Here is a 25,916-nt window from a genome sequence, read left to right on the forward strand (position 1 = left end):
TTTAGAACATAGTTTCCTCATTAAATTTGTGTCCAGCGGGAACAATAATGTGACATGTGACACGTAGTATGTGCAGGTCGTAGTCTGAATTTAAATGCGTGTTCATGCAGTTCTTGCGTCTCCTGCAGGTGCTGAAGGTGCATCTGTCGGCACATCCCGAGGTGTACGGGCGAGCGCCGGGCGACGTCACAGGAGACAAGGTCAACAAGAACCTGTTGTTCGATTCCAGCCTCCGACACCTGTACATCACCACAGAGAAAAAGGTCAGACTGAACGACGACTGATTGATTATTCTTTTTTTATTTTTTATTTTTTATTAAGTCCATTTCTCTCTCACACCTCGGTGTCGCCACATGAAGAAGGTCACGGACTCAGACTTCTACTTTTTCATTTCATCCATCAGGTCATGGATTTAATGAGTGTTTAATTTATTGGGTCTGTCTCATTTGATCATTTATTCATTCGTTCAACTAACACCGATACATCCGTCTACATTACCACACAGAAGTCACTCATTGATTTATTCACTCCGTTCTCCTTCTCTCCGTCCCTCTTTGTTTCCCTCTCTGCTTCTCCTCCTCATCCGTCACTCTTTCCTCTTTGTCCTTTCATCTTTCAGGCGGCCATCGTTCTCTGCCGCCACACTGGAGCTAGAAAATGATGTTATTGATTTAGAAATGAATTAATTAGAATGCACTTCAAGAGGGCAATTCACTTTAATCAAGTCAAGTGACGATACTCGAGCCTGTTCCATCTGCTGATTTAAATTTATTAGCCCGGCCTCCTCTTGTCAAGAGGGGAAAATTATTTACACAGCAGGTTGGGAGAAGTTCTCCACTAAAATACTGTCCACCCAAGACCTTCACTTTACAGGGACATTATGAAAGAGGTGAAGGAAAATGGGTTGTTCACTGAAAAGTGTTAGCAGCTAATTCAGCTACTTGTAATGGCGCCAATTTGCCGAAATGTCAGCAAATAGAGGCTAAAACAGGCCCTGCATGTCGTTCACTGTAACAGCTCCTTCATAATAAAAGCCTGTCCAATGTGTGCAGATCACCAAGGTTCCGGTCCAGGCCTGCCACCTGAAGACGGACTGCCAGTCCTGCGTCTCCATGAAGGATCCGTACTGTGGCTGGTGTGTCCTGGAGGGAAGGTGAGCCGCTCGCACCGTTCGTCTGAGGTTTCAACGATAATTAAGAGCGTGACCTTTGAGGGAACAGACTCTGAACTGAGGACGTATTCAGAGCTTATTAGCTGTGTTGCACCGTCCAATATTATTGACTCCTGTGGTTAACAGAGAGTTATGAGACAGCAATCAATTGTACAAATGCTTCTTTTGCATGAACTGTGTGAACGTGGGGCGACTGTGGCTCAGGAGGTGCAGCGGTTCGTCCAGTCCCCATGTCCAGATGCCAAACACTAAATTGCCCACCATGTATCAACAGCTTGTGAATGTGTGTGTGTGTGTGTGTGTGTGTGTTTGTGAATGAGTGAATGTGACTTGTAATGAACAGCACTTTGAGCGCTTGATTTCTGCTCTTTACTGAGCCACCAAGGCCAAGCAATCCCAGATTATTGTTTGGATCTGGTCCAATTTCTACTAAGTCATAGATCATAGATTTTTTTTAACATCAAAATCCAAACGTCATTTGCTGAGAAATGTGAAATGTCGCAATGTTGAGGAAAGTGATAAAAAAATGTTTTCCTGGATCCGCCCCTTTAACCGGATCAGCACCAATCTTCAATGGGTTCGTCACAGGCCCGTGCCTCTTCCATCCACTATGTTTGGTGCAAATCGGTTCACTACTTTTTGAACAAGTAGCCCTGCAAGTTTGCGTCAATCACCAAGTCTCATGAACTGCGCCACTGTCCGGTGTGACCGGGTCTTAACGATTTAAAAGTTTGTGGCCATGAAAGATTTTTCATTTTTTACTAAACAAACATCAAAAAAGGTGAAAGACAGAAAGAAGGAAATCTGATCTGAGTGATCTGTTTACTCCCAGTCGCTGAATCATTAGTGAAGTTGGATGTTATCACCCTCTGCTCCACAGGTGCACCAGGAAGCAGGAGTGCAGCAGGTCGAGGGAGGAGAACACCTGGCTCTGGTCGCCCAATCAGCAGTGTGTTCAGATCCGGGCCTTCGACCCGCCGAACCTCAGCTGCAGGAAGACTCAGCAGGTAGGAGAGATGTGGATGGCGGAGGCTGTGAGTGAACATGGTTAATTCTCTCTGAGGAGTGGATTCCCCCCTGAGCTAAAGATCGGTTCTTGCTGAGCTCTGCTTAATTTAAACCAGTCAGACCTCCTGGAACCCGCTCGGAGTTGGAGGGGGCTCTGTGTCTGTGTTGTCAGCAGCATTTCAAACAGCTTCTTAACCTCTGGTATGTGGACCCCCCCGGGGGCCCAGGGGACGGGAGAAAGGAATAAAGACATTTTTGATTCACAGTGACTTTATAACGTACAACTTTTGGATGTCAGCCAGATATACATTGCTTAGAATCTCCACAGTTTGTGCTGACAGTCCCTTTGAAGGGGAAACGGTGCTTCCCTGGAAACGTTCTGTCACATCTACAAGCTGCTGGATTTGAATCGGATAAGAGCAGCCAACAGTGCGAACTTCAGTAAGGTTTCAGAATAGCTCTGTTTGTCACTGCCCTCTTCACCAAGCTTTAAGTTCCCCGGTCACTTAGTCAAACATCCGTCAAAAACCAACATCCTCTTCTAAACATAAGAAGAAAACCACAAGACAGAGTTGAGAAAGTCTCTGTTCCAAGGCTGAATCTTTACCCCCCGTTTACATCTGGTATCAATCTATGATCAGTATCCAGATAATAAACTATCTAATCTTCCCTTTGCATTTACACTTGATATCTTTTGTTCTTGTTATTGTTTCCATTGCAGTTTTTTTCCGCAAAATACAAGCGATTTTTTTGTTTTTTAGAAAAGTCGACAAAACACATTTGATGTTATGAGAATAAAGCTGGGTTTTCTCCTCTTGTGATATTGTTCCAATTAAAGATGGTGACTGATTTCCAGCATCTGCTAAGTGTTAGGACGATTTTATCCACCACAACGGCCATTGTAGTTTTTAATCGAAGGCGACGAACACATCTGGCGCGTGTCATGACGAACCTCTTACATCTGACAGCGGCCATGTGTCAGGGATTTTGGGGGAGATAATAGTCCGCAGTGTTTTTGGATGTTATGTGACTTAAATGTGGAAAAAGTGTTTCCGTTTCACATCGTGCGTTAAGCAGTGAGAATCAGATCTCTGTCCTCCGGAGTAAAACCTGACGTTAGTAATTTGAGGTGGCGGCAAATCACCTGTAGGTTTCAAAGATTACGTTTACGCCTTCCTCAGACTCAAACACGATGCTAGCCAGACGAGCTCCAGCCAGATGTTTTTCCTCATCTGGATAAAGCGTCAGGACACACATTTTAACACTAGGTGTAAACAGGGTGTTACAAACTTTAGTGGGATTTTTAATGAGTTTTTCTTACGTCTGGAGCAGAACCCAGGAGCACTGCGCTCTCGTCAGCTCTACAGGTTTACCTAAACCTAAAGAGCTTCACAGTCCTGAAAAGATTTGATGACACAGGTTTTACTGAAAAGTTTTCATGCTGAAAATGCTGTTTTTTTTCTCTTCACTAAAAAAATAATATTAAAACTCTATCTTATAATTTCTGCGAGGCTTAAATGATCCCAGCAACTGCATGAAAGTAAAGTTGAGCAAATTAATCTATAAAATTTCAAACTAAAATGCTGAAGCAGCCCTTTTATGTAGTGAAAACTAGCGTGGTGCATTTCTCTATTTGAACCTGATGAATCAACTTTGTGAATCAATGAGGAATTGATCAGTTTGCTGCCGTAAAGACTCGTCGTCCTTCAAGATGTACAACACCACACGCCGTCTGCGGCTTTTTCCTCCCATCATGCCTCTCTGCTCGTAGCATAACAAAGACTTTACCGCTCTTAGACTTTAAAATAAAGACACACGATGTTTGTTATATTTATTTATTTATTATATTATCTAGAGTTACTGCTTTAAAGGCTCAGCAGTAAAGTTTGAACTGAGGACAGAAATGTGTTCTGTATGTAGATTGTGACATCGGTGATTGGTGATTTTTGTAACACAGTTCTCGGTCGTCCTCATCAGCCATGATGAGGCAACAAAACAACAGCGTGGATGCGTGATGATAATACTAATCAGGTCAGGTTGTAATAAACACCGTGCAAAGTAGAAGGAGGAAGGTTGAATCCTTTTATAGTGCAGCTGTAAAGACAAAGTTTGTCTGTACTTTTATATTTGTCTGATTTCAAGAGCTGGTTTCCAGTCCTTGGAAAATTTAAAGGTCCATATTTTACACTTTTACTGTGTTTTATTTTTATTTTAAAGTGTTGATCCATAAGAAGAAATATTTGTGGTTTTAAGAACCAAAAACCATCTCAGTGTAGTTTTACATCTCCTCTCTCAGGCCTCCACCTGGACTGTGGGTCCAGGTGGGCGGGGCTCGGGGCGTGGCTGAGAGCGATGACTGCTTTGTTGTGACATCACAAAGTTACAGGAAGTCCTGACGGCTCATTTTAAGGCTCAGTTTCTGAATACAGGCTGTGTGCATTTCTCTGTGGACTGAGGCTTTGATACTTTCACAGTATTAATATAGAACCTGGACCTGATCTATAATCACACTGCACATGGACAGAGACCTTTACACTGGATGGGACCTTTAAAACACAGTTGAAAATGTAAACACAATAAAAAGCCGTGATTGACCTAATAAATATAGATATAAACAGCAGAAACAGAATTAAACAGTGGTCAGCAATGTAGTTATCTCGATATTATTACAGTGAATAAATATGGAAACTGTTTTCACTGTAGTCAAGTGACTCACACTGAGCACCATTTGTTTTTGTTTTTTTCTTTTAAAGCTGTTTATTGTGTTTTTGTTTTTTTTACATTTGTGGGACAAATACTTTCATTGAGTAAACCAGATAATTAAATAACACAACGCCGGCGTTTTGCTGTCTATTTTTGGCCAGACCCCAAATCAAATCAAGTCTGGCTCAAATCCTCTGGCTCATTTAAACTTGTGTGTATAAGTATTGTATAAACTTGTTGTGTATTACAATGTGCTGCACATAGCAAAGCTGTAAAAGTCATAAACACAATCAGAAATTCTGATGTGGAAATTGAAAAATTTGCCCTTCAGCATTCATCACCTTTTTTTAATCCTTTGAGTTTGTGTTGGGGAAAAGTGAGTCGAGGTTTCTCTGAACAAAAGACTCCTTAAGTTTGACCTCAGCAAACAGCAGTATTTCTTTCGGGCCCATGTAGATGAATCTGCTGCATCTTAATTAGGGAGTTCGGGACTCTGTTGCAGCATCGCAGTTTGTGATTTTAATCTGATAAGACAGTTGGAATTTGGCTTTAGAAAAAGAAACTTTGCAGCTTTACATTCTTAAGAAGAGGAAAAGGTCTTGGGTGAATTCATTCAGGGTCTGAGAGTTACCCCGGATCAAGAAGTTAGAAATTAAAACTTCAGCAGTGAAATTAAAGTGGTAGAGGTCAGCGAGGACTAATGAGGACCTGATGTTTGCACAGCATAGTCGAATAGTAATTATTACTGCACCACACACACACACACACACACACACACGCACACACACACGCATGAACACATATGATTCATCAAGGTCAGCCACTTATTCTCTCTCGCACGTTGTTGTTTCTCATTAACGCACGCACACACAAATATTGTTAGAGAGCTGCTTCATCGTTTATCATTATAATTATTGGAAATCAATCCTTTCCTTTAATCCCCACCCTCGCTCTCTTCACACCCCTCCTCCAGGTTGTCATCAGCGTCCCCACCCTCCCCAGACTGAGGCCGTCCGACTCCCTCCAGTGTGTGTTCGACACCTACGTCACCGGAGCCGTGATGAACTTCGGCGATCCGGTGCAGGTCACCTGTTCGCTGCCCAACCCCGGGGAGATCCCGCCCACCCCCGACCAGCAGGGTAGGTGGACATGTGGAGGGTTAACAGGATATATGTCATATGTTAGCAGGCAGCTTGCCCAACGTCTGCTGTAACTGTGCTCCTGTTTCATCTGTTTCATTCACTTTTTCTTATAATCCTGATTCATCTTGTTTTTTTATTTCTTCTTCTTCATCTTCATGCATTTGTATGTCTTATGTAAATCACTTTGAACTGCCTGCCTTGTTATTGGAAGGTGCTGTACAAATATACTTGCCCTGGCGTCAGTGAAATAGGAGCAACCCAACTTTAATGGTTTACTCAGAGAAACATGAATAAAACAGACGATTTAACTGTGTTTATTTTAAATGAAAAAAACAGGTTTATGAACAAACCTTAATGGTCATTAGAAGTGTTTTCTCTACATGTTAATATGTGAATTTTATTACCTTTGGACAGAGCTAGGCTAGCTGTTCCCCCTGTTTCCATTCTTTATGCTAAGCTAAGCTAACCAGCTACTAGCTGAAGCTTCATATTTACTTACTTTATTCTGTCTCTCACTTAATCCTTGTGTGTGTGTGTGTGTGTGTGTGTGTGTGTGTGTGTGTGTGTGTGTGTGTGTGGGTGTGTGGGTGTGTAGACTATGTGTCTGTCCCAGTCAAGGTTATGGTAAACAACAAAATTGAGGTGACGTTTGGAGAGTATCACTTCTACAACTGTGCCGCCACAGTCAGGAAGAACCAAAACACACCGTAAGATACACAACACACACACACACACACACACACACTAGATATATACACACTTGTATGACACAAACACACATGGGTATTGTGTGTTTTCAGGTGTATAGCGTGTGTGACCAGTGAGTGGGGATGTCAGTGGAACGCTCAGGATCACAGCTGCAGCGACAGCAATGACGTCGTGGGTGGAGGTCACATCGTCAAACCACAACAGGTGTGTGTGTGTGTGTGTGTGTGTGTGCTGTTCACATGAAGCTAAATGAAATTAAAAGAAGATAATGTGATTATAATATTTCTGCCTCAGCCTGACAGCTGTCCTCAGTTCGAGTCTCCGGAGCCGCTGTTGATCCCCGTCGGCTTCGAGATCCCGATCGGCTTCCAGGGAAGGAACCTGGGCATCTACATGGTGAGAGGAGTCGGAGCTGTTCAATAACTGATCAATAATCATCTAAACATCATCATCATCAACAACTTCTCTCTCTCACACAGGGCCACACATTTGCCATCGGGACGGAGCTGATGAAGTACACGGAGGAGGAGGTCATGCAGGAGCAGAGGTCAAAGTTCAAATTCACAGGTTACGAGGTCAGTATGAAGGAGAGGCTAAAAAATTTACTTTAATGTGATTCAGTTGGAAAAGTTTAACGGCAACATTTAGACCATTTATCTTAAATCAAATAAATGATATTATTTGAATAGATAAAGTTAGACGCTAAGAATCACTCAATAGTAATAAAAAAGAAAGAAGAAAAACTCAAATAACCAGTGCACAGTATTAATCTAATTCAGCTACTGTTTATTTTAGGAGTCAGGTTTCTTTGTAGTTTGTATTTTTATCCTTTTAATTATAAAAATAAACTTTATTCAGTCCATAACCTTATTGCATCATATAATTAACAAATACCTCCTTATGTAATTATTATTTTTATCACTAACATTAGTCTAGTTAGTGCTAAGCTACAGTATATGTGTAATATATGTATTAATATGGCAGATTTAGAGTTAACCAAGAAGAAGAAAACCGTCCCAAAAGTGTCTCCATCACATTTACAGCAGTGGTTCCCAACCTGTGAGGCGGGGCCCACCTGTGAGGCGGGGCCCACCTGTGGGCTGCGACGGTATTACAAGCGGGCCGACAATTCATTTGCAAAACAACAACAATTTGGGTGAAAAGGTGTAATTATATATAAAAATAAAAAAAAATACAACATAAATAATGTTTTTAAATGTTTTAAAATGAAATGATCTTTAAAAACATTAAAAATGTTTCTCATATTAAGGCCAGACCACTTTGTTATATATAATTGAGATTTTCAATGGGCCCTGGGTAGAAAAGGTTGGGAACCAATGATTTACAAAGTTTTATGGAACAACAGTTTAACTATTAAGTTGAATAAATGACCGAGTGACAAATGTTAAAAAAAGAGTAGAACAAAAGTGATGAAGTAACATCACAGCAGATATTAAAAACCTTTTAAAGACATTACGTGAAGAGGCCCAGACATGATTTAGCGAAAAATAAGTAACTGTAATCGAACATCAGAAGAAACAAAGTGCTGAACAGGAAGACATTAAAATAATGATTTCAGCTGAGCAGATGAAAACAGAACCATCTGTGATTTTCTGCGAGGTGACTCATTAGTTATTTCCCCACGTCTTCACCTCAGCACCGAAATTAAATCCATTTCCTGCACTTAATAATACACTCGCTGATTCTTTTATAGCGTCCATTAGCTGTCCGCGGAACGCACAAATTTACCCAGAGCTCTCTTGTTGTTTATGTTTTGAAGTTCGACAGTGAACGCTGCCAAGCGGTATAACACAATCAGAGAGTGTATCATTAATGATAATTAGGGAATTAGTGAATCATTAGTGGTTGATTTGTGAGTAAATTGTGACTCAGAAGCTCAATTCTAGTTGTGTTTGTTTTATTTTATTTAGTGTGGTTGATGTTGAGGTCTTGTGTTGATATTTATGTTTAATCAGGTGAGTTTGATTAACGCTCGAGTTAGATTTATTTTTTTAATTTAGTCAGATTTATTCACTGTCAAACAGGCGACCACGTGTCTGCTGGCGCCCCCTACTGGCTGATCAAGCAACATAATTATTTTCACTGAGTCACTGAAGTGCAGGTAGTGATTATTAGTGTGTGTGTGTGTGTGTGTGTGTGTGTGTGTGTGTGTGTATCAGTGACTCTGTGCTGTCTTCTTTCCTAAACACCCCTCGGTTTTTCCTCCTTTCTGCCTCCATTGATCCTCACCTCATGCTGAGTCTAAGACTGCCAATATGCAGTTAAAGAGAGTGTGTGTATATATATATGTGTGTGTGTGTGTGTCTGTGTGTCTGTCTGTGTGTGTGCGCACTGCTGATTCCAGTCTCATTATCTCCCGTATTTGTCTCTACATTCACATTTATTTTGTTCTTCTCTCTTTCACTCATTTTCTCCTCACACACACACACACACAAACACACACACAACCAAAGCTCCCTTGATATACGGCTACAGGAACGTGTGTGTGTGTGTGTGTGTGTGTGTGTGTGTGTGTGTGTGTGTGTGTGTGTTCCTGAATGTGTCTTTATGTGTGTGCTGACCTTCACAGTTAGGGTAGATGCAATGTAATTTAGTGTCGAGCTACAAATAGATAGGAATGTTTTGGTATGCTATGTTAATGTAAACCTGATGGTATGTGTGTGTTTTGTGTGTGTGTGTGTGTGTGTGTGTGTGTGTGTGTGTGTGTGTGTCTACAGTTTGCCTATGACAAGCAGCAGGAGGTGAACGTATCCTTCCACATCAAAGACAGAGACACTGAGAGGAAGATTGACAGCACCCTGACAGGTTGGTGTGTCACTCATTCAAATACACACATACTTAATCTCTCTCACACACACACACACACACACACACACACACACACACACACAATTTCCCACACATCACGATAAGGTGTGAAAGTGCAGTTAGCACAATGTTTGAGTTTCTCTCTCTGTCTTATTTCAAATTCAATTCCATCTGAATTATGTAAATGTGCGCTAACCTCTCTCCTCCTTCGTCCTCTTCCTCTTCCTCTTCCTCTTCCTCTCCTCCCTCCCTCCAACAGTCGTGCTGTATAACTGTTCCGTGGGAAGAGAAGACTGCAGTCTGTGTAAACACGCCGACGCCAAGTACCAGTGTGTTTGGTGCGCCGCCTCGCGCACCTGTGTTTACCGGGAACTCTGCCCGTCGCCGCAGCCCGCTCAGTGCCCCAACCCGGAGATCACTGATGTGAGTCACTGAAAAACACGAGGCCACACCCTCTTATAAATGGGCAGCGTGAAATGTGTCTGGTAGTGTGACCTTTGCACTCTATAGCCGTATACTCCAGTGACCTCACAGAGCTTAAACGCTGAAGCTCGCTGCTGTGATCTTGTTGTGTCGTTGTAGAGAGATACGAGGGGAAGCTCTGTGAAAAGCACCTTTCATGCATCCACGATATTGCATTGCATTTTCCCTCCTCAGTGTTACATAAGACCAGACAACCTTTTGACATAAATCACGACGGCTCGTCTGAAATTTATCTTCTGTAGTGAAAAAGCAAAGCGGCAAACTTCATCTAGTGGTTTCAAAGGAATTACTGAAGAGGAACTGTCAGTCTGCTGACGGCACCTCCTGAAATGTGCTGCAGTCACAGGAAATAATACAAGGAAGCAATCACATGGATGACCGAGGACGAGAATGATTTTAAATCTATCTGGGAGTGGATCAGACTGTGCAAGATAACAAGAAACAGAAAAGACTACAATTACCTACTGTAGACGGTTCGTTTTGCCCTCCGTAGTAGCGAGGAGTCAGAACGCTTTGGTCCGGTGTCGGATATTTTCTCAACTGCTGACTGATGGTCATGTTCCCCAGAGGATAAATCTCAATGTTTTTCCTTTAGTGCTCCCATCTCGCCAAAATTCCCACTTTTTGGAAGAGTTATTTGATCGCATTTTCATGAATCTTAATATCCTCTAAGCATCATCATCAGGTCAGACTTTCCCCTCATTAACAAACATTTAGGGCTGTGAAAATCTTGATTAGCTACTAATGAGTTTGACTGACATGAAACTTATTGTGGATATTCATGAACTCAAGAGGATGAACTGTAATGATTTTGGTGATCCCCTGACTTTTCATCTACTGCTACAACCAACACTTTGGTTCACCCTGAGATACCTCTAAAACTACTCGTTAGATTTTCATAAAATTTGTCCCAGGTGTTCATGGTCCCCAGACGATAAATCCTGATAATATCGTGACCTCTTGATCTACTGTCTTGACCCACCATCACGTCAAAATTTCTAGTTTAACTAACATTTTGGCAGATTAAAAGGTCTTATTGATCAACATGAAACATACACTTTGGATATTCATGATCTTCAGAGGTTAAACTCTAGTAACTAACTAAGCCACAACTAGCTAGGAGCTTGACCAGACTTTAATTCACAATGGGCTATCTCAGAAACTACTGATCATATTTCCTGATCACAAATTGTGATCAGTCATTCGTGGTCCTCACAGGATGAATCACAATCACCATCAGGTCACAATTTTTTGGTCCATGCCTTAGTCTTTATTAACTACCAACTAACTGTGTTCAGTAACACAAAATTTACATTGGATATTCATTATCCCCAGAGGATACATTATAATGACCAAATTCCACTACCAGGCACAAATGTCTTGACTTTGACCAGCACTTGGTCCATGAGATATCTCAGATAAACGGGTACGATTTTAATAAAATTTGTTGCCGATATTCATGGTCGCCAGAGGATGAATCATGATAATTGCGGTGCCAGTGCCACTGTTTGGCGAAAATTTCTTGACCTTGACCAGACTTTAATCTGCAATAAGATACTACTGGTCAGATTTCCTTAAACTTTGTTCTGGATATTCTCAGTCCCCAGAGGATGAATCCTAATAATTGTTGGCACCTGAGCTTTTGTCTTGCTCTGCCATCAGATCACAATTTACCCTTAATTAACACTCTGTTGAATGACAGGGATTAACTGATATCCTGTATCAGATTAAATTCACTGTGGATATTCATGCTCTCAAGAGGATGGCCAGAGAAATATGTCTTATGAACTCACTCTAAAATGGTTCTGCTCACGTTTACTTGTATTTGTTCACCTTCGGCCGCTTTATGAAACAGTTCCCCAAGTATGACTTTTGCGTGTTTATGTGACATGGGGGATAATTAAAGGATAAATAGAACCTCTCCATCTGTTTGGATAATTGTGAAATCGGCGCCGTTAGTTCTCTCTTGCGGATCGAGTCGTTTCTAAGTTTCCACATTCATTTTAACACATCGTCGTCTTCTATAGATTGAATCCTACATTTTCCAAAATCCATACAGCTTTTCACAAACAGACAATTTCTCCGTCAATTGTCCCTTCTCTTCGGTTTAACATCACTCATATTGTATTCACAGTTGGTCCCCTTTGGCCTGCACGACTTCAATATGTTTCCTATTTTCTCTGGAACATCAGTCATTTGTTTCAAGCCCCGTCTCGATTTCCTTTGGGCAGCGGCTGATTAGGTCAAGAGTTGTTAGTTGTTACTCATCAACATTTGAGCTTGTTGTGGAGGGCTTTTAACTCACAAGGGGAAAAGAAACATTAAATAGATGGAACAACTGAAATTACTTTCACTCCTCATGTGGCCACATCAGACCGAAGCTAAATTGTGGCGGATAAGTTCAGCCTCCCTCCCTGAAAAATCCATCTTCTGGATGGTGCATACTGTACGGCTTGAACATCATTTGTCTCCATGGGATGTTTTAATGAATATTGTTCCACCGATGTCACAGGATGCAGAATGAAGACATTGTACTCTTATAACTTAGATAAACTTAGACTCAGACAGCCACATCTGATATCATGATAATAAATGCAGCCCTGATGCATGTTGGGTGTTCCAAAGGATTTTGAACATGTACGTTTTTGGCAACACTTTATTTTACAGGTTTAGTATTTTCCAGCTAATTCCATAAAAAACATTTCTTGAAAAAAGAACATAAAGATTTAGCTGGAAAATACAGATAATAAAAAGAAAATCCAACGCAATTTGATGCTAATTATAAGGGAAATGGAGCAAGTATTAGCTGCTACAGTTATTAAGTAGCCATTTGTTATATTCAATTTTTTAAAGTAAAAAATAAGTGTGAAAAATAAATCATAAACAGCAGTTTCCTGGAAAGACAAAGAGAAATATAATTATTGATTAGATTGAAAAATGTGTCACACTGAGTCATTTTATTTGACGGCAGTAAGTAGAAATATGTTTGTAAGATGGTGAAATTTTATAACCTGGAGTTTATTTCATTTGATGATCATCATCAGTTTGAAATGCAAAACTAAGGATTTTCAACTGCTGCTGAAAATTAGAGGAAAACATGTGATATTCAGCATTAATGCAAATTAACTGAATATTTACCAACAGATCTGCTTGTAGGCAGCTCCCCAACAATTACCTGATGGATATTTATGTCTGTTTATGAACTAAAAACGTATTATATAACAAGCAGGTACTTAAAATAACTGAAGGCAGCTAACTGACTTAAGACTTTACTTTAATCTTCTGTATGAGGCTGAACGTCGTTCTCCTGTCTTCTCTCTCCGCCTGCAGATCATCCCTCGCTTCGGTCCTCTGAACGGTCGGATCTCCGTGACCATCAAAGGCTCCAACATGGGAATAAAGAAGGAAGACATCAAGAAGATCACGGTGGCCGGAGTGGACTGCGTTCACCAGCAGGACAGATACTCCGTCTCCACCAGGTAACCCACCGGCAGCTGCATTAACATGCGGACAGGAGCGCGGCTGCTGTCCGTGCACGTTAAGGTCTTATGCAGGTGAAGTTGCTTACACGAACCTCTGGCAGCCATTAATTAATTACTGCAGGAAACTGAATATTCCTGTGTAAGTGCAAAAACCCTGAAGTGAAATCTTCAGATTTGCATATGAAAGTGAGCAGATGACTGTACCTGCCTCGCTGTGTTAAGACGGGATCTCTTCTTGTACACGAACCTTTTAACATCAAACACCTTCAAGTTTCCATATTAAAATGAGAAGATTAATGATCACGGGGATGTGATGTTGATGAGGTTTTATGGAGGACTGGACGACGGTGCTCAGTACACGTTCTCCAGGCTTTATGTGGAGCCGTTTCCTTTATCTACACTGTGTTTTATGTGAGTTTATGTGGTGGGTTTTGGCAGATACTGTGTGTGTGTTTTATGGGACGGAAACTCACCTTCAAGGACGGTTTCAGCTGAAGTGAAGAAAAACACGGTTTTGATATTAGAAACGGGACATCTGGGTACTAGCTTTCTCCAGAACTTTCAACCGTGTCTTACGGCCGGACTCATTGGATGAAATTTGCTCAGGAAGACTGTGACAGGTGGTTAAAAGCTCCAGAAAACACGAGTCAATGGACCTTATAATAGCCCCTAAGATTGCTGCAAGTAGAGCAGCAACCATTAGTTGATTAACTGATTATAAAAAGAACGAGTTTCCTGGGTATTTTTAACTCCTGGTTGCACAGAACGAGACATTTGAAGACGAAATTCGATTATTTGACAAAGCAATCGTCACATTAATCGATCAATGAGAAAAATCCTCAGTGAGTCGTTCTCTGTTGTTTGACGCCCCTCCCTCTCCTTGTGTGTTCACAGCGTGGTGTGCGAGATCGGCCCGGCGAGGCGAGTTCCTCCGTTCGACCTCCCGGTTGAACCGACCAACAGCGGAGCGGTGCAGGTAGAGGTGGAGGGAGGGAGGAGCGGCACGTCGCAGGTCATCTTCACCTACCGGGTACGTTTGAAGTTCTTGACAGACGTTTGGAAACGCTGCTGATTCTGGGGGGTCGGCCTTTAATAACATGAAGCTGGTCACAATCTTTTCTTTTCTTCGCTAAACTCGCTGAAACTCACCTTTTAGATTTAAGCTCACCACCATAATAGTTGTGAACCACCTGTGACATTTGGTTCACGGTAGATATTCGATCAGCCTTGTATATTTTCTCTTGCTCAGACTCAGTCCCAGCAGATTATTAACAGAAACGGGGCAAGAAAACTTGATCAGGACGTCCCCACAAATGACATTTTCGTGACTGTATTTCCGTGCTAAAAAGCATTTAAACCTAATTTTACTCACATTTTTCCACTTAGTTGAGCCTGCAAATCACAAAATCAGCAGGGATGCATGTCCACTCTTGTATTAAAGGCACAGTACAGAGTTTTTCACTGGTGACATTATGCAGCAATGTTTTGTTTGTGTTACGCACACGTCATGACGTCATGAAGTGTTTTCGGTACAACACAAGTTTAGCATTAAAATATACATCCTGTCTGCTTTACTAAACACAGATGTGTCCAGATGTGCTGGTTCCTCGTTCACACACTAGTTTGATCACATTCTCGGACTCTCTTTCATCAGAAATAGTGGTTTTGTTTCTTGATTTTCTTTTTTTTTGTTTCTTTAAAACATCCAGGTTCAGCTGCAGGAAGCTTTTAAAAGTTGTGAAACCTGCAGACGGCGAAAAAATACACACCGCATCAAAGGTTCTGTGGCAATACAGAACATTGTGTGACACAGCTACTTCAAACCCGGGAGATCAAATCCCACGAACATTAAAAGCTTTTATAACAAAGTGAAAGCAGCGCGGCCCTCTCTCTCTTCTCTCTCTTCTCTCTCTTCTCTCTCTCTCTCTCTAGTGCCGGCGAATCTTCCTCCCTGAAGAAGCAGCAATGCGTAAAAATATCCCTCGCATACAAATTCACCGCTGCACGAAACTGTTGAACTTCTCTTCCCACGTATCACGACCAGAGAGACAAATATGATCAACAGGCTCTGATGTTTTAGTGTTGTTCCTCACTTCACATATATTTTGTTTTTATTGAGCTGACAAAAGGCTAATTAAAGCAAACTGCTGCGACCAGAATGACTAATTTACCTCAGCCAGCTCTGTCTCTGTCTAAACTCTCACATTCACATCGGGAATTAAACTTTGAGTTTGAGATGATTTTTTTGTCTCACCGTCAGATTTCCGCCTCTCAGACGAGAGGATTTGTTGCTTCTCCGTGACGTGTGCGAGTATAAACGGAATATTTAGGGGTTCGGACCGTTGGTCAGATAAAATAATGGATATAAAAATGAATTTTTTACTATTTTCTGATGTTTTATGGCTCAATGAATCAGTTAATTAGGAGAATAATAAACAGGTTAATCAACAATGAAAATGTCGCAGCCCCAGAGAAAAGATAATATATCCATCCATCATCCATCCTTCCTTCCTTCCTTTCTTCTTTCCTTCCTTCCTTCCTTCCTTCCTTCCTTCCATCCATCCTTCCATCCTTCCATCCATTTTTCCTTCCTTCCTTCCTTCCTTCCTTCCTTCCATCCATCCTTTATCTTCCCATCCTTCCTTCCATCCTTTCATTCATCCTTCCATCCATCCTTCCTTCCTTCCTTCCATCCATCTATCCTTCCTTCCTTCCATCCTTCCATCCATTTTTCCTTCCTTCCTTCCTTCCTTCCATCCTTCCTTCCTTCCATCCTTCCTTCCATCCTTCCTTCCTTCCATCCTTCCTTCCATCCATTTTTCCATCCTTCCTTCCTTCCATCCAGATCTGAGTATTTCTCTACAACATTAAACATGTGTGTCTGAATAAGCAGCAGGAAGTGAAAAAAATGTAAAACAATGTTCAAACTTTTCACAATAAGAGGTTGATTGAAGAAAAACAAAAGGATTATCAGGCTCTTTAAAGCCGAATGTTGACGTCAGTGTTGCAGCAAACGAGCGTAACGAGCTAAGTATTAAAAGTTAGTCTCACGGTGGTCGGACATTAATGAACTGTTGAAACCGAAACAATGAGCTGAAAGATGCTAAGCGACACCTCGTCACTTTACACACTGATATTAGACGATTGATTAGTGCAGCTGATGAAGGTTGAATTTCCTCCGGTTGTTTATCTTCTGCTGAGTCTCGGGGTCTGAGCTTCTGTTTCTCTGCCGGAGCCAAAAATATAGAACTGTCTGTTATTTCTCTGACTCACGGACCAAATGTATTTCAGTAAGTGTTGCCTCCTGCGCCACTGTTTTTGTTTGCGTGTAACTTCCAGCCAGGCGGAGTTGTTATGAGTTTGTCTCTCTTTGGGGATATTTATTCTTGTGTTTGTGGCTCTCTCTGCCAGAACAGCAAGAACAAATCTGAAACGCCAACAAACCAAATGCTCCGCTACGTCTCAGCAGCTGCACACCACACACACTCGTGTTACTCTTGATTTAGAAAACATTGTTGTGCTTCTTCACTTTGGATTCATATTTACACCTTTTTTTATTTTATTTTATTTTATTTATTTATTTTTTCTCCTCACACAAATAACTTTCACCAACTGTGCTCGACTGCTGTGTCTTAATTCGGAAGACAGATTGACTTCTTAAATGTCGAAGCTGCTTTATCCCCCGGTGTAGCCGAGAATTAATATCCCCTCTTGTTTTGTTTGTCGTGCTGTCAGTGCCGTACAAAACCTACCAGTACAAACAGGAAACCGACCAGCTGGTGTGTTTCAGCAGCTGCCGTCTCCTTTATCAATATTCTTCAAACACACAAGTTGATAAAACTCCCCCACGGTGAAGCTCTTACAGTGACACCGACTTTTTCTCTGTCGTGTTGTTTTGGAGCTGCAGCGCCACGGAGCAGAGTTATTTAGCTTTAGAAATTAAAGAAATATATATTTTGGATTTGATGTGATCAAAGCGTTTTCGTACCTGCAGGACAGCAGCTGGAATATAATGAACTCCACTCGCTTAAAGTTTAATGTTCTCATTTAAATTTTCTCTTTGTTTGTGTTTGTCTGTTTCCAACGTTCGGTTTGACTGATCTCAGGTTTTTTGTTTTGTTTTGTTTTGTTCTTGAAATGTCTCCTGAGCAACGTCACAGGCTGTAATGGACAAAATAGAGACTAATTAGAAATCTGTAATTAAAAGTCCATGTTTTGCACATTTACTGTGTTTTATTCAGTGTTGATCCATAAAAGATTTATTTGTGGTTTTAAGAACCAAAAACCATCTCCTCTCTCAGGCTCTGGTAACAACAGGTCAGGGAGCCAATCAGAAGGGAGGAGGTTCTGAGCTTCTCCTCTGATTGGCTGATTGTTTTCCGAGTGATCCAATAAAAATACAGCAGATTTCAGGTAAACACTCCACAGATCCTGTAAGCCTGGAGGGAGCGAATCCATGTGGGCGTGGCTCAGAGCCGCGACTGCTTTGATGTGACATCACAAAGTTACAGGAAGTCCTGACGGCTGGTTTTAAGGCTCAGTTTCTGAATACAGGCTGTGTGCATTTCTCTGTGGACTGAGGCTTTGATACTTTCACAGTATTAATATAGAAGCTAGACCTGATCTATAATCAAACAACACATGGACAGAGACCTTTAGACTGTATGGGACCTTTAAGTAAAGATTAGTGGAGTGGATGTTGAGGCGCCACCTGAAGCTCTGAGCTCAGGGTAAAACACCTTTTATCAAAGGTGGTGCCAACATGGACCTGGGTGTTAAAACTGTTTTAACCAACTATTCAACCGAATCTGCAGTAGAAAGTGTGAAATTAATGTGCGTTTACTTGTAGTACTGTTGGTTGGTTTGTGGAGATAAACAGCTGTTGGCAGAAGAAGAGGTTTCCTCATCCCTCCACTCAGATCTGAGGATGTCGCCTCTTCAGCGGACGTTTGAGTCTCACGCTCGGTGTACGACATGATTTATTCCTCGACTGTTTCCGTTGCGCTTCGTCACATCTTGTTTTTATCGATACACAAACCTCTCCACCTCAGACCGGCGTAAAAAGCTGTTTGTGATATTGTGATGATTTTTCTCTGCGTTTTTCTCGTTCTGCTCTTTTATGCACAAAATTGAAAATGATTCACATCAATTTCATACTCATCAAACCTTCACAGACCTCTCATGCACTTTGGACGGGGGCCACCGTCATCCTGTCTTTACGTCCTGCTCAAACTCCAGAGTCGACTCTAATTTACTGTGTAGCAGGTTTTTTTTGTTTCCTCTCCCTCATAGAAAGTGTCTCTGTGCACCTGAATCAAAGGGTCTGAATGAAATAAAACATAATAAAGGGAGAGAAAATGAGGAAAAACACAGAGAAGGAAAGTACAGTGAAAAGTTAATGTACCCCTGCCCCTCCTTTGTGTTTTTTATTTTTACAAACTGCTTGTTAAACTTCAGAGGAAATGAAAACAAGGCCTCTGTCAAACAGCTGATTTATAATGTTTCCTTCTCCAGGATCCCAAACCACAATCCGTCCACCCGGTGAGGGGTCCGGCCGTTGGAGGGACCGTGATCACCATCCGTGGAGAAGACCTGGACACGGCGACCAAAGACGACGTCGCCGTCACTGTGGGCGGCGTCCCCTGTGAAGTGTAAGCAACGCCTGTTCACAGCGCCTCATACCGCATTTCACCTTATGTCTTCTGAAGAGACACTAACTGTCTGTGTCGGCGGTCTTCCTCCCTCCTCTTCAGACTGTCGTTCGGGTCACAGATCACCTGTAAGACCGGCAAGTACCGGGGGCAGAAGGTGCCCTCGGACTGGTTAACACTGACGGTGAGATACGGGAGAAACACCACCAAAGACGTGGCGGGAGCGTACCAGTACTCTGAGAACCCCAAGATCACAGACTACTACCCCAAAGCCAGCTTCATGTGGTGAGTGTGATTTTAAGTAGGTGGAGATACTGGTGTAAATATCCACGTCTGCGTCGGTAGCGTGGTGTCGTCACAGCGTCCTCGGGTTCGGGTGTTTGTAGGTCTGGTAAAGATTTGATGTTTGGTGTGTAGGAGAAAGAGAACCTTTATAACAGTGGCGTTCGCTTTCACAACGGGGCCGGGGGACGACGGCCCCAGATGGTCGTAATGGGAAAAGCTCAGGAGATGCTCAGTAAAGCATAAATGTCGATTGCCCAAGTCACACTGCTATTTTCTCAGGTGCAATATATTTATTTATTATTTATTATTGTGGAATATAATAAATACTCGACTTATATCTGTAAGTTTTCTGTGTGTGTCAGCTGATCTACTACTGACCCTGATCTCAGCATATGAGACTTAAGTTCACATCGTCATCGGCTCCCTGTAAATATAACACAGTAACTGATTATGAGTGATTATCAGCTGATCACAGATATATTGATATGATCATATAAATCAGTTTTAAGTAGCAAGTAACTTCAGTGAAGGAAGAAAACATTTTTAAAAAAACAAACGTGGAAGAAAAGTAAAATCTCCCTAATAAATGTACTGTATTTAAATTCATTTCCGTGTGTGTGTGTGTGTGTGTGTGTGTGTGTGTGTGTGTATAGCGGCGGTCGAAAGATTGTGGTGGTGGGAAATGGTTTTGACCTGATCCAGAGAGCCACGATGAAAGTCCTGCCCTCTGCTGACGAGTTCTCACAGGCCACTGCTCCGGTAGAGGTGAGTGTGTTTGTTTGTGTGTGTGTGTGTGTGTGTGTGTGTGTGTGTGTGCGTGTGTGTGCGTGTGTGTGTGCGTGTGTGTGTGTGTGTGTGTGTGTGTGTGTGTGTGTGTGTGTGTGTGCGTGTGCGCTGCTGCGGCAGCAGATTGATGGAGTTTGCTGGTTCTTTATTTTAAAGTGCTACTTCATTTCCTCTCTGTTTCTCAGCTTCAGTTCTCTGCACAAAGTTTGTTTTTCCTCTTTCTCCACTTTTTATTTATCGTTCATACAAATCTATTTTTCTCTCTCTCTTCTCAGCTCAAGTTTTTCCTCTTTCCACTTTCTTTCTCTCCACCCTTTGTCCTGTCCTCTGATATTTTTCATATACCATTGGTTTGTGTTTAACACTAAAACTGGTGCATTTAATGCGTTAGAAAACATCAAGGCGGTGAATGCTGTTTCACTGTGTTTTTTTACATATGAAAACAAATCAAATTAATTGGCTGCAGCTCAGATAGTTGTAAAGAAATGTGTAAATAAAACCATTGATAAGTTGTAGCGAGGAAATGAGGAAAACAACCATCGTCTTAAAAGAAAATCAAACGTATCGTCAGAAATGTTTCTTAAAATGTTTCATAGTTTGACACCTTCACTGTGGCGTCGTCTCAGAGCTCAAAAAATCTGATTATTTCATTTTATTACATGTTATTAATAATTTAAATAAAAATAATTACTACAAAACATGAAAAGTTTACACTTGAATGGTTGTAAATTCATAAAATGAACAATTAACTTTGAAAAATGTGAAGTATTCAACATTTTCCTTCTTTTTTGTTTTTTGCTTTGCTTAAATTTTAGACAAAAAATCTTTGTATCCGAGCGACTGGTCTCTTCAGAATCAGTTGTTCAGATCAATAAGCCGACAGTAATTGAAGCCACATAATATCAGGTGGACGCACTCTGACAGGACCGAGGCAAATTTTAATAAAAGCACAATATCGACTGGATGCAGCCGCAACTCGACGGAGCGACAGAGTCTCGAAGGAAGGATTCACTGCAGGGGAGAGGAGGGGAAGTCGCTTCATCAGACGCTGCCGTCCAAAGCGGGGGCGGGGGGGGGGGGGGTCTGAAGTAAAAGTTACACCTGCATTTAAAATCTGGCGTCCAATCCAGACACTTTAAAACATCAGAGGAAAATGCTAAAAGATTATATTCAAACATGCAGTTAGTGATTGGTGTGTTTATTTGTTTGTTTGTTTGTTTGTTGATTTGGCCACATGGGCGCAGCAGAGAGATGTGAAGATCGTCACCTTTCAAGTTGATGTAGTGAACTTGCACGAGGCTGTGAGAGTGAACCGGAGCACGACTGATAAACAATGAGCCGACACAAAATGTTTCTGGTTCCAGCTTCTCCACTAAGAGGATTTGTCCTACAGTAAACTCAGTGTTCTGGGGTTCTGGAGGACGAACATCAGGGCCACGTTGAGGGAAAGAAAATCTGAAATTTACGAGAATAAAATCTTACAATTCGATCCTATAACGGTTCCTTTCGTTTGCATTTGAAGAAAAACCGAGTGAAGTAAAGTAAAACCCCGTTACGGAGAAGGTTAAACCGACTCTTCTTCTCGTCTCTCTCAGTTTGTCCAGGACACTCTGAGTAAGAACGACACCGTCCTGCAGTTCTACTCTCCGTCGGTGAACGCCTCCCTCGACACCCAGTCCCTCAGGACGTACCTTTACCTGGACAACGGGATGGAGGAGCTGAAGAACTTCGACTACCACCCCAACCCCAGCTTCAACGAGCTCGCCAAGAACGTCATCACCGAGACCAGCATCATCATCGTGACGGTGAGGGGGGGGGGCGCTTTAAATTCACACTTCACACTCGCTCTTCGTCTCTCAATCTGTGGAGTTCACTCTCTCTCTCTCTCTCTCTCTCTTTTTCCGTTGTTCTCCTCAGGGTCGAGGTTTCTCCAAGGCGATGACGGCCAAAGAGGCTCAGGCGTTCGTTGGCGACGCCTCCTGTCACGTTAACATCCTGCAGGTGAACACACGTACCTTTATTAAAAGTACCACTTAACAATAAAACCACCCTTTATAAAGGATTTAAAAATGGTTTAAAATTAAGTTTTTAATTCGGTTAAACAATTATAAACTAGTTGTAACATAGTTTTCATACATTGATGTTGGCTCACTATTTGGCAAGAAGATCTTACTAATTAATTAATGAGTTACTACCATTTATAATATAATGATGATGCGTTATACACTTTACAATAAGAGTAACTCATTAGTCAGATTAATGAGCAGTAAGCATTATCTTGATCTTGCCAAATAGTGAGCCGGCATCAATGTATAAAAATTGTGTTATAACTTGTTCATAATTGTTTATTTATGATTTAATAAAAGTGTTAACAACTGAATTGATAACCTAATAATAAACATCCTTTATAAGGGAAGTCTTATTCTAAAGTGGTGCTATAATAACTCGTATTAGTTATTTCATTTTATTCGTTTTTATAAGTTATTGAGCAGTAAAACATCCGTCTTTCTGACAGGAAAAATAAAACCTGACGACCCTTTTGTTCTAAGTGTAAAAACACATGAGACTGCCGTTTCTCTGTAGTTTATTTTTAGGTGAGAAATTCAATGATGATGATTAATACTTCGACTGAAGAGATGAAAGTGATGCAGCACCACATGCTATTCAAATAAAAACTCAAGTCAGTGCATCAGGGAAGGTGATGAAGCGTATTATTATCAAAGCAGGAGCGAGGATGAAAAACATAACACTGAGTTTTCTAACCTGATTTAATTAATGTTGGGAAACACTGTTTTATATCACAGTTGGTGGATGGTCAATTAATAATAATAATAATAATAATAAAGGTTATTGAAGCACTTAGAGTTTACAAAGAGCTTCAGCGGGATAAAATGACAAAACAAACAACAAACACATGGAATAAAACAATAAAAATAGAAATACAAGTAAGAAACGTAAAAATATGTGAAATATTTAAAAGTTTTTCAAAGTTCCTCGGGCAGGTTGAGCACAAAAGCTCCGCCCCTTTTAGTCTCGCATCTTTACCACCAACAACTTCCTGTCCAGTGTAAAGACCTGAAGAGGGAGGTAATATGATGATAATAATAATATGATGTAATATATAAATATGAGGTGATATGATCTCTTTTCTTTTCATACCAACAACATGTGTTTGATTCATGTTTTCATTCCCTCTTCCCGTCGACTCTGTGCAGGACGATAAGCTGATCCTGGAGGCTCCTTCGTCGCAGCCCAGAGCCAGGTCCAAACGCCAGCGCAGAGACACAGCCAACGACCTGCTGGATCTAGTGGTAAAAACACACAACCAAAAAATTTCAATTTTCTCAGCCCCCATTCGGACGGGATTAACATCACAGAGCGAGATGAGGGAACGAGGATTCGCCGTGACGACGGCAGACATCGCTTTAACCGTCGAGACATGACAGGATATGAGACTGTAACAGACACGGACGTTCAGCAGGAAAAAGACAAAAGAGAGAGACAAGCGGCTTCCGGGGGGGGGGGGGGCTGAAGACATGAAACACGCTGGTGTCATTCAGTGTGACTTACACTTCCCACTTCCTGTAGCTGACATTACAACAGCCCATTTGATGAGCTTTCACCGGGGTCTTCCTCTGCTGATGGCGTCCATGTTCTCCCGTTGTTGGCCTTTATCTTTGTGTCAGCATGTTAAAGTCTAATTTCACACTGAGCTGTAAAAGTAGAAACTCAGAGCTGCTCTTCAAAAAACACAAGAACACGTCGCTCTGCCTGTAAAAAGTTATCCACGTACAGGCTCCGGCCACACGCCCGGGTTTTCCATTTCACAGGTTTTCAGATGTATTTGTTTCGACCACCCTGAAGAGGAGGTAACAGTCTGACGTGTGTCTCTGTGCAGGTGAAGTTCGGTCACGGCGAGTGGATCGTGGGTTCAGTCTACTACGCCAGAAAAGACGACATTCCTCTGGCCATAATCATCCCTGCCGTTATCGTACCGATGCTGCTCTTCATCGCCGTGTCCGTCTACTGCTACAGGTTCGACTAGACTATCACCAACATGTGGACACACAGAGACGTCTTTGTTTTTCTGTGTGTTGAAATATCTCCCTCTGTGTGTGTGTGTGTGTGTGTGTGTGTGTGTGTGTGTGTGTGTGTGTGTGTGTGTGTGTGTGTGTGTGTGTGTGTGTGTGTGTGTGTGTGCGCGTGTTGTAACAGGAGGAAGAGTCAACAGGCAGAACGAGAATACGAGAAGGTCAAACACCAACTGGAGAACCTGGAGGAAAGCGTCCGAGATCGCTGCAAGAAAGAGTTCACAGGTACGGCCACCTGACAGCTGTGAGGTCACATGACTGAAGGGATATTAAAGGATGCCTCCAATTTAAATCCAATAAAATCCAATTCCAATAAAGCTTAATTATTTTCTATTCATATATATAGTAAAATGTATTTTCATGTTTAGATATTGAACAGAGAATCAGGCTGAGAGTGAACAGGCAGCTGATTCAGTCCTGATCCATAATCAATAATCCATAATCAATAATCCATGTGGTTGTTCTGTGTCCGTCAGATCTGATGATTGAGATGGAGGACCACACCAGCGACCTGAGCGAGGCCCGGATCCCTTTCCTCGACTACAAAACCTACACGGACCGAAACTTCTTCCTGCCCTCCAAGGAGGGAGGCGCCAACGACACCATGATCACACAAAAAATACAAATCCCAGAAGCCCGCAGGGCCATCGTGGCTCAGGCGCTCAACCAGTTCTCCAACCTGCTGAACAGTAAAACCTTTCTCATCAACGTGAGTCTGAAGCTGTCACTCTTTCTTTCTTTCTTTCTTTCTTCTTTTTCCTCTCTTCTCAGGTCACATGACCTAATTAATACCATTACTAATCGGTTCTGTATCGATCTGTAAATGTTGAAACCCACCCCCCTCTCCTCTCGGCCCGTAGTTCATCCACACGTTGGAGAGTCGTCCGGACTTCAACGCCCGCGCTCGTGGTTACTTTGCGTCGCTGCTGACGGTGGCGCTGCACGGCAAGCTGGAGTATTACACGGACATCATGAGGACGCTGCTGCTGGAGCTGATGGACGAACACGTGCAGAGCAAGAACCCCAAGCTCATGCTGAGGAGGTGACTCGACCTATTTTTATTTTTTTTTATTACTACATATCTAAAATAAAGAATTAGTGTAATCGACAATCAAAAATATTGAGTTTGCAGTTACAGAATCAGAAGAAAAGAAAATCCTCACGCTGGAGCTCGAGCAAGAAAATATCTTTCTAATATATTTTCTATCTATATATATATATATATATAAAAATATTAAAATAGTTGCAGATTGGATCATTTCAAAGATGTTAAATGTAAATCACTAACAGTAATTTTCAAATGCAGAAAGCTCTATTTATTTGATCTTTTTCTTTTTCTTGATGATGTTGTGAATGTGATGTTTGTTCTTTTCCACAGAACTGTGTCTGAATATGTTCATGTCAATAAAGTCAGTTCAACTGAATAAGTCAAACCTTTAAGTCCAGAAAAGTCTGGAAAATATTTATTTAGCTTTTATTTATAATGAAATTTTTCCATGATGGGAAAGTGGCTTCTTGTGGCTGCTGCACGGTCGTAATGTTTTTATCTATATTCTTCTGTGTGTGTGTGTGTGTGT

General features: G+C 41.6%; 1 protein-coding gene across 2 annotated transcripts in view; it reads left to right on the forward strand.

Annotated features, from left to right (window-relative positions):
* Positions 1-25,916, forward strand: part of plxnb2a.1 (plexin b2a, tandem duplicate 1) — a 173,995-nt gene that overhangs the window by 130,135 nt on the left and 17,944 nt on the right. For both annotated transcript variants that reach the window (XM_056368028.1, XM_056368029.1), the window contains 22 exons: positions 129-263; positions 1,053-1,153; positions 2,052-2,178; positions 5,856-6,021; positions 6,620-6,731; positions 6,825-6,936; positions 7,027-7,128; positions 7,212-7,307; positions 9,471-9,558; positions 9,821-9,984; positions 13,375-13,523; positions 14,421-14,556; positions 19,041-19,177; positions 19,280-19,462; positions 20,116-20,227; positions 21,844-22,053; positions 22,166-22,249; positions 23,464-23,559; positions 24,147-24,283; positions 24,464-24,564; positions 24,816-25,048; positions 25,200-25,381. In XM_056368028.1, the coding sequence (XP_056224003.1) occupies positions 129-263; positions 1,053-1,153; positions 2,052-2,178; positions 5,856-6,021; positions 6,620-6,731; positions 6,825-6,936; positions 7,027-7,128; positions 7,212-7,307; positions 9,471-9,558; positions 9,821-9,984; positions 13,375-13,523; positions 14,421-14,556; positions 19,041-19,177; positions 19,280-19,462; positions 20,116-20,227; positions 21,844-22,053; positions 22,166-22,249; positions 23,464-23,559; positions 24,147-24,283; positions 24,464-24,564; positions 24,816-25,048; positions 25,200-25,381 (2,963 nt within the window). The remainder of the gene's footprint in view (positions 1-128; positions 264-1,052; positions 1,154-2,051; positions 2,179-5,855; positions 6,022-6,619; positions 6,732-6,824; positions 6,937-7,026; positions 7,129-7,211; positions 7,308-9,470; positions 9,559-9,820; positions 9,985-13,374; positions 13,524-14,420; positions 14,557-19,040; positions 19,178-19,279; positions 19,463-20,115; positions 20,228-21,843; positions 22,054-22,165; positions 22,250-23,463; positions 23,560-24,146; positions 24,284-24,463; positions 24,565-24,815; positions 25,049-25,199; positions 25,382-25,916) is intronic.

Source organism: Seriola aureovittata, chromosome 22 (assembly GCF_021018895.1).
Source record: "Seriola aureovittata isolate HTS-2021-v1 ecotype China chromosome 22, ASM2101889v1, whole genome shotgun sequence".
NCBI lineage: Eukaryota > Metazoa > Chordata > Actinopteri > Carangiformes > Carangidae > Seriola > Seriola aureovittata.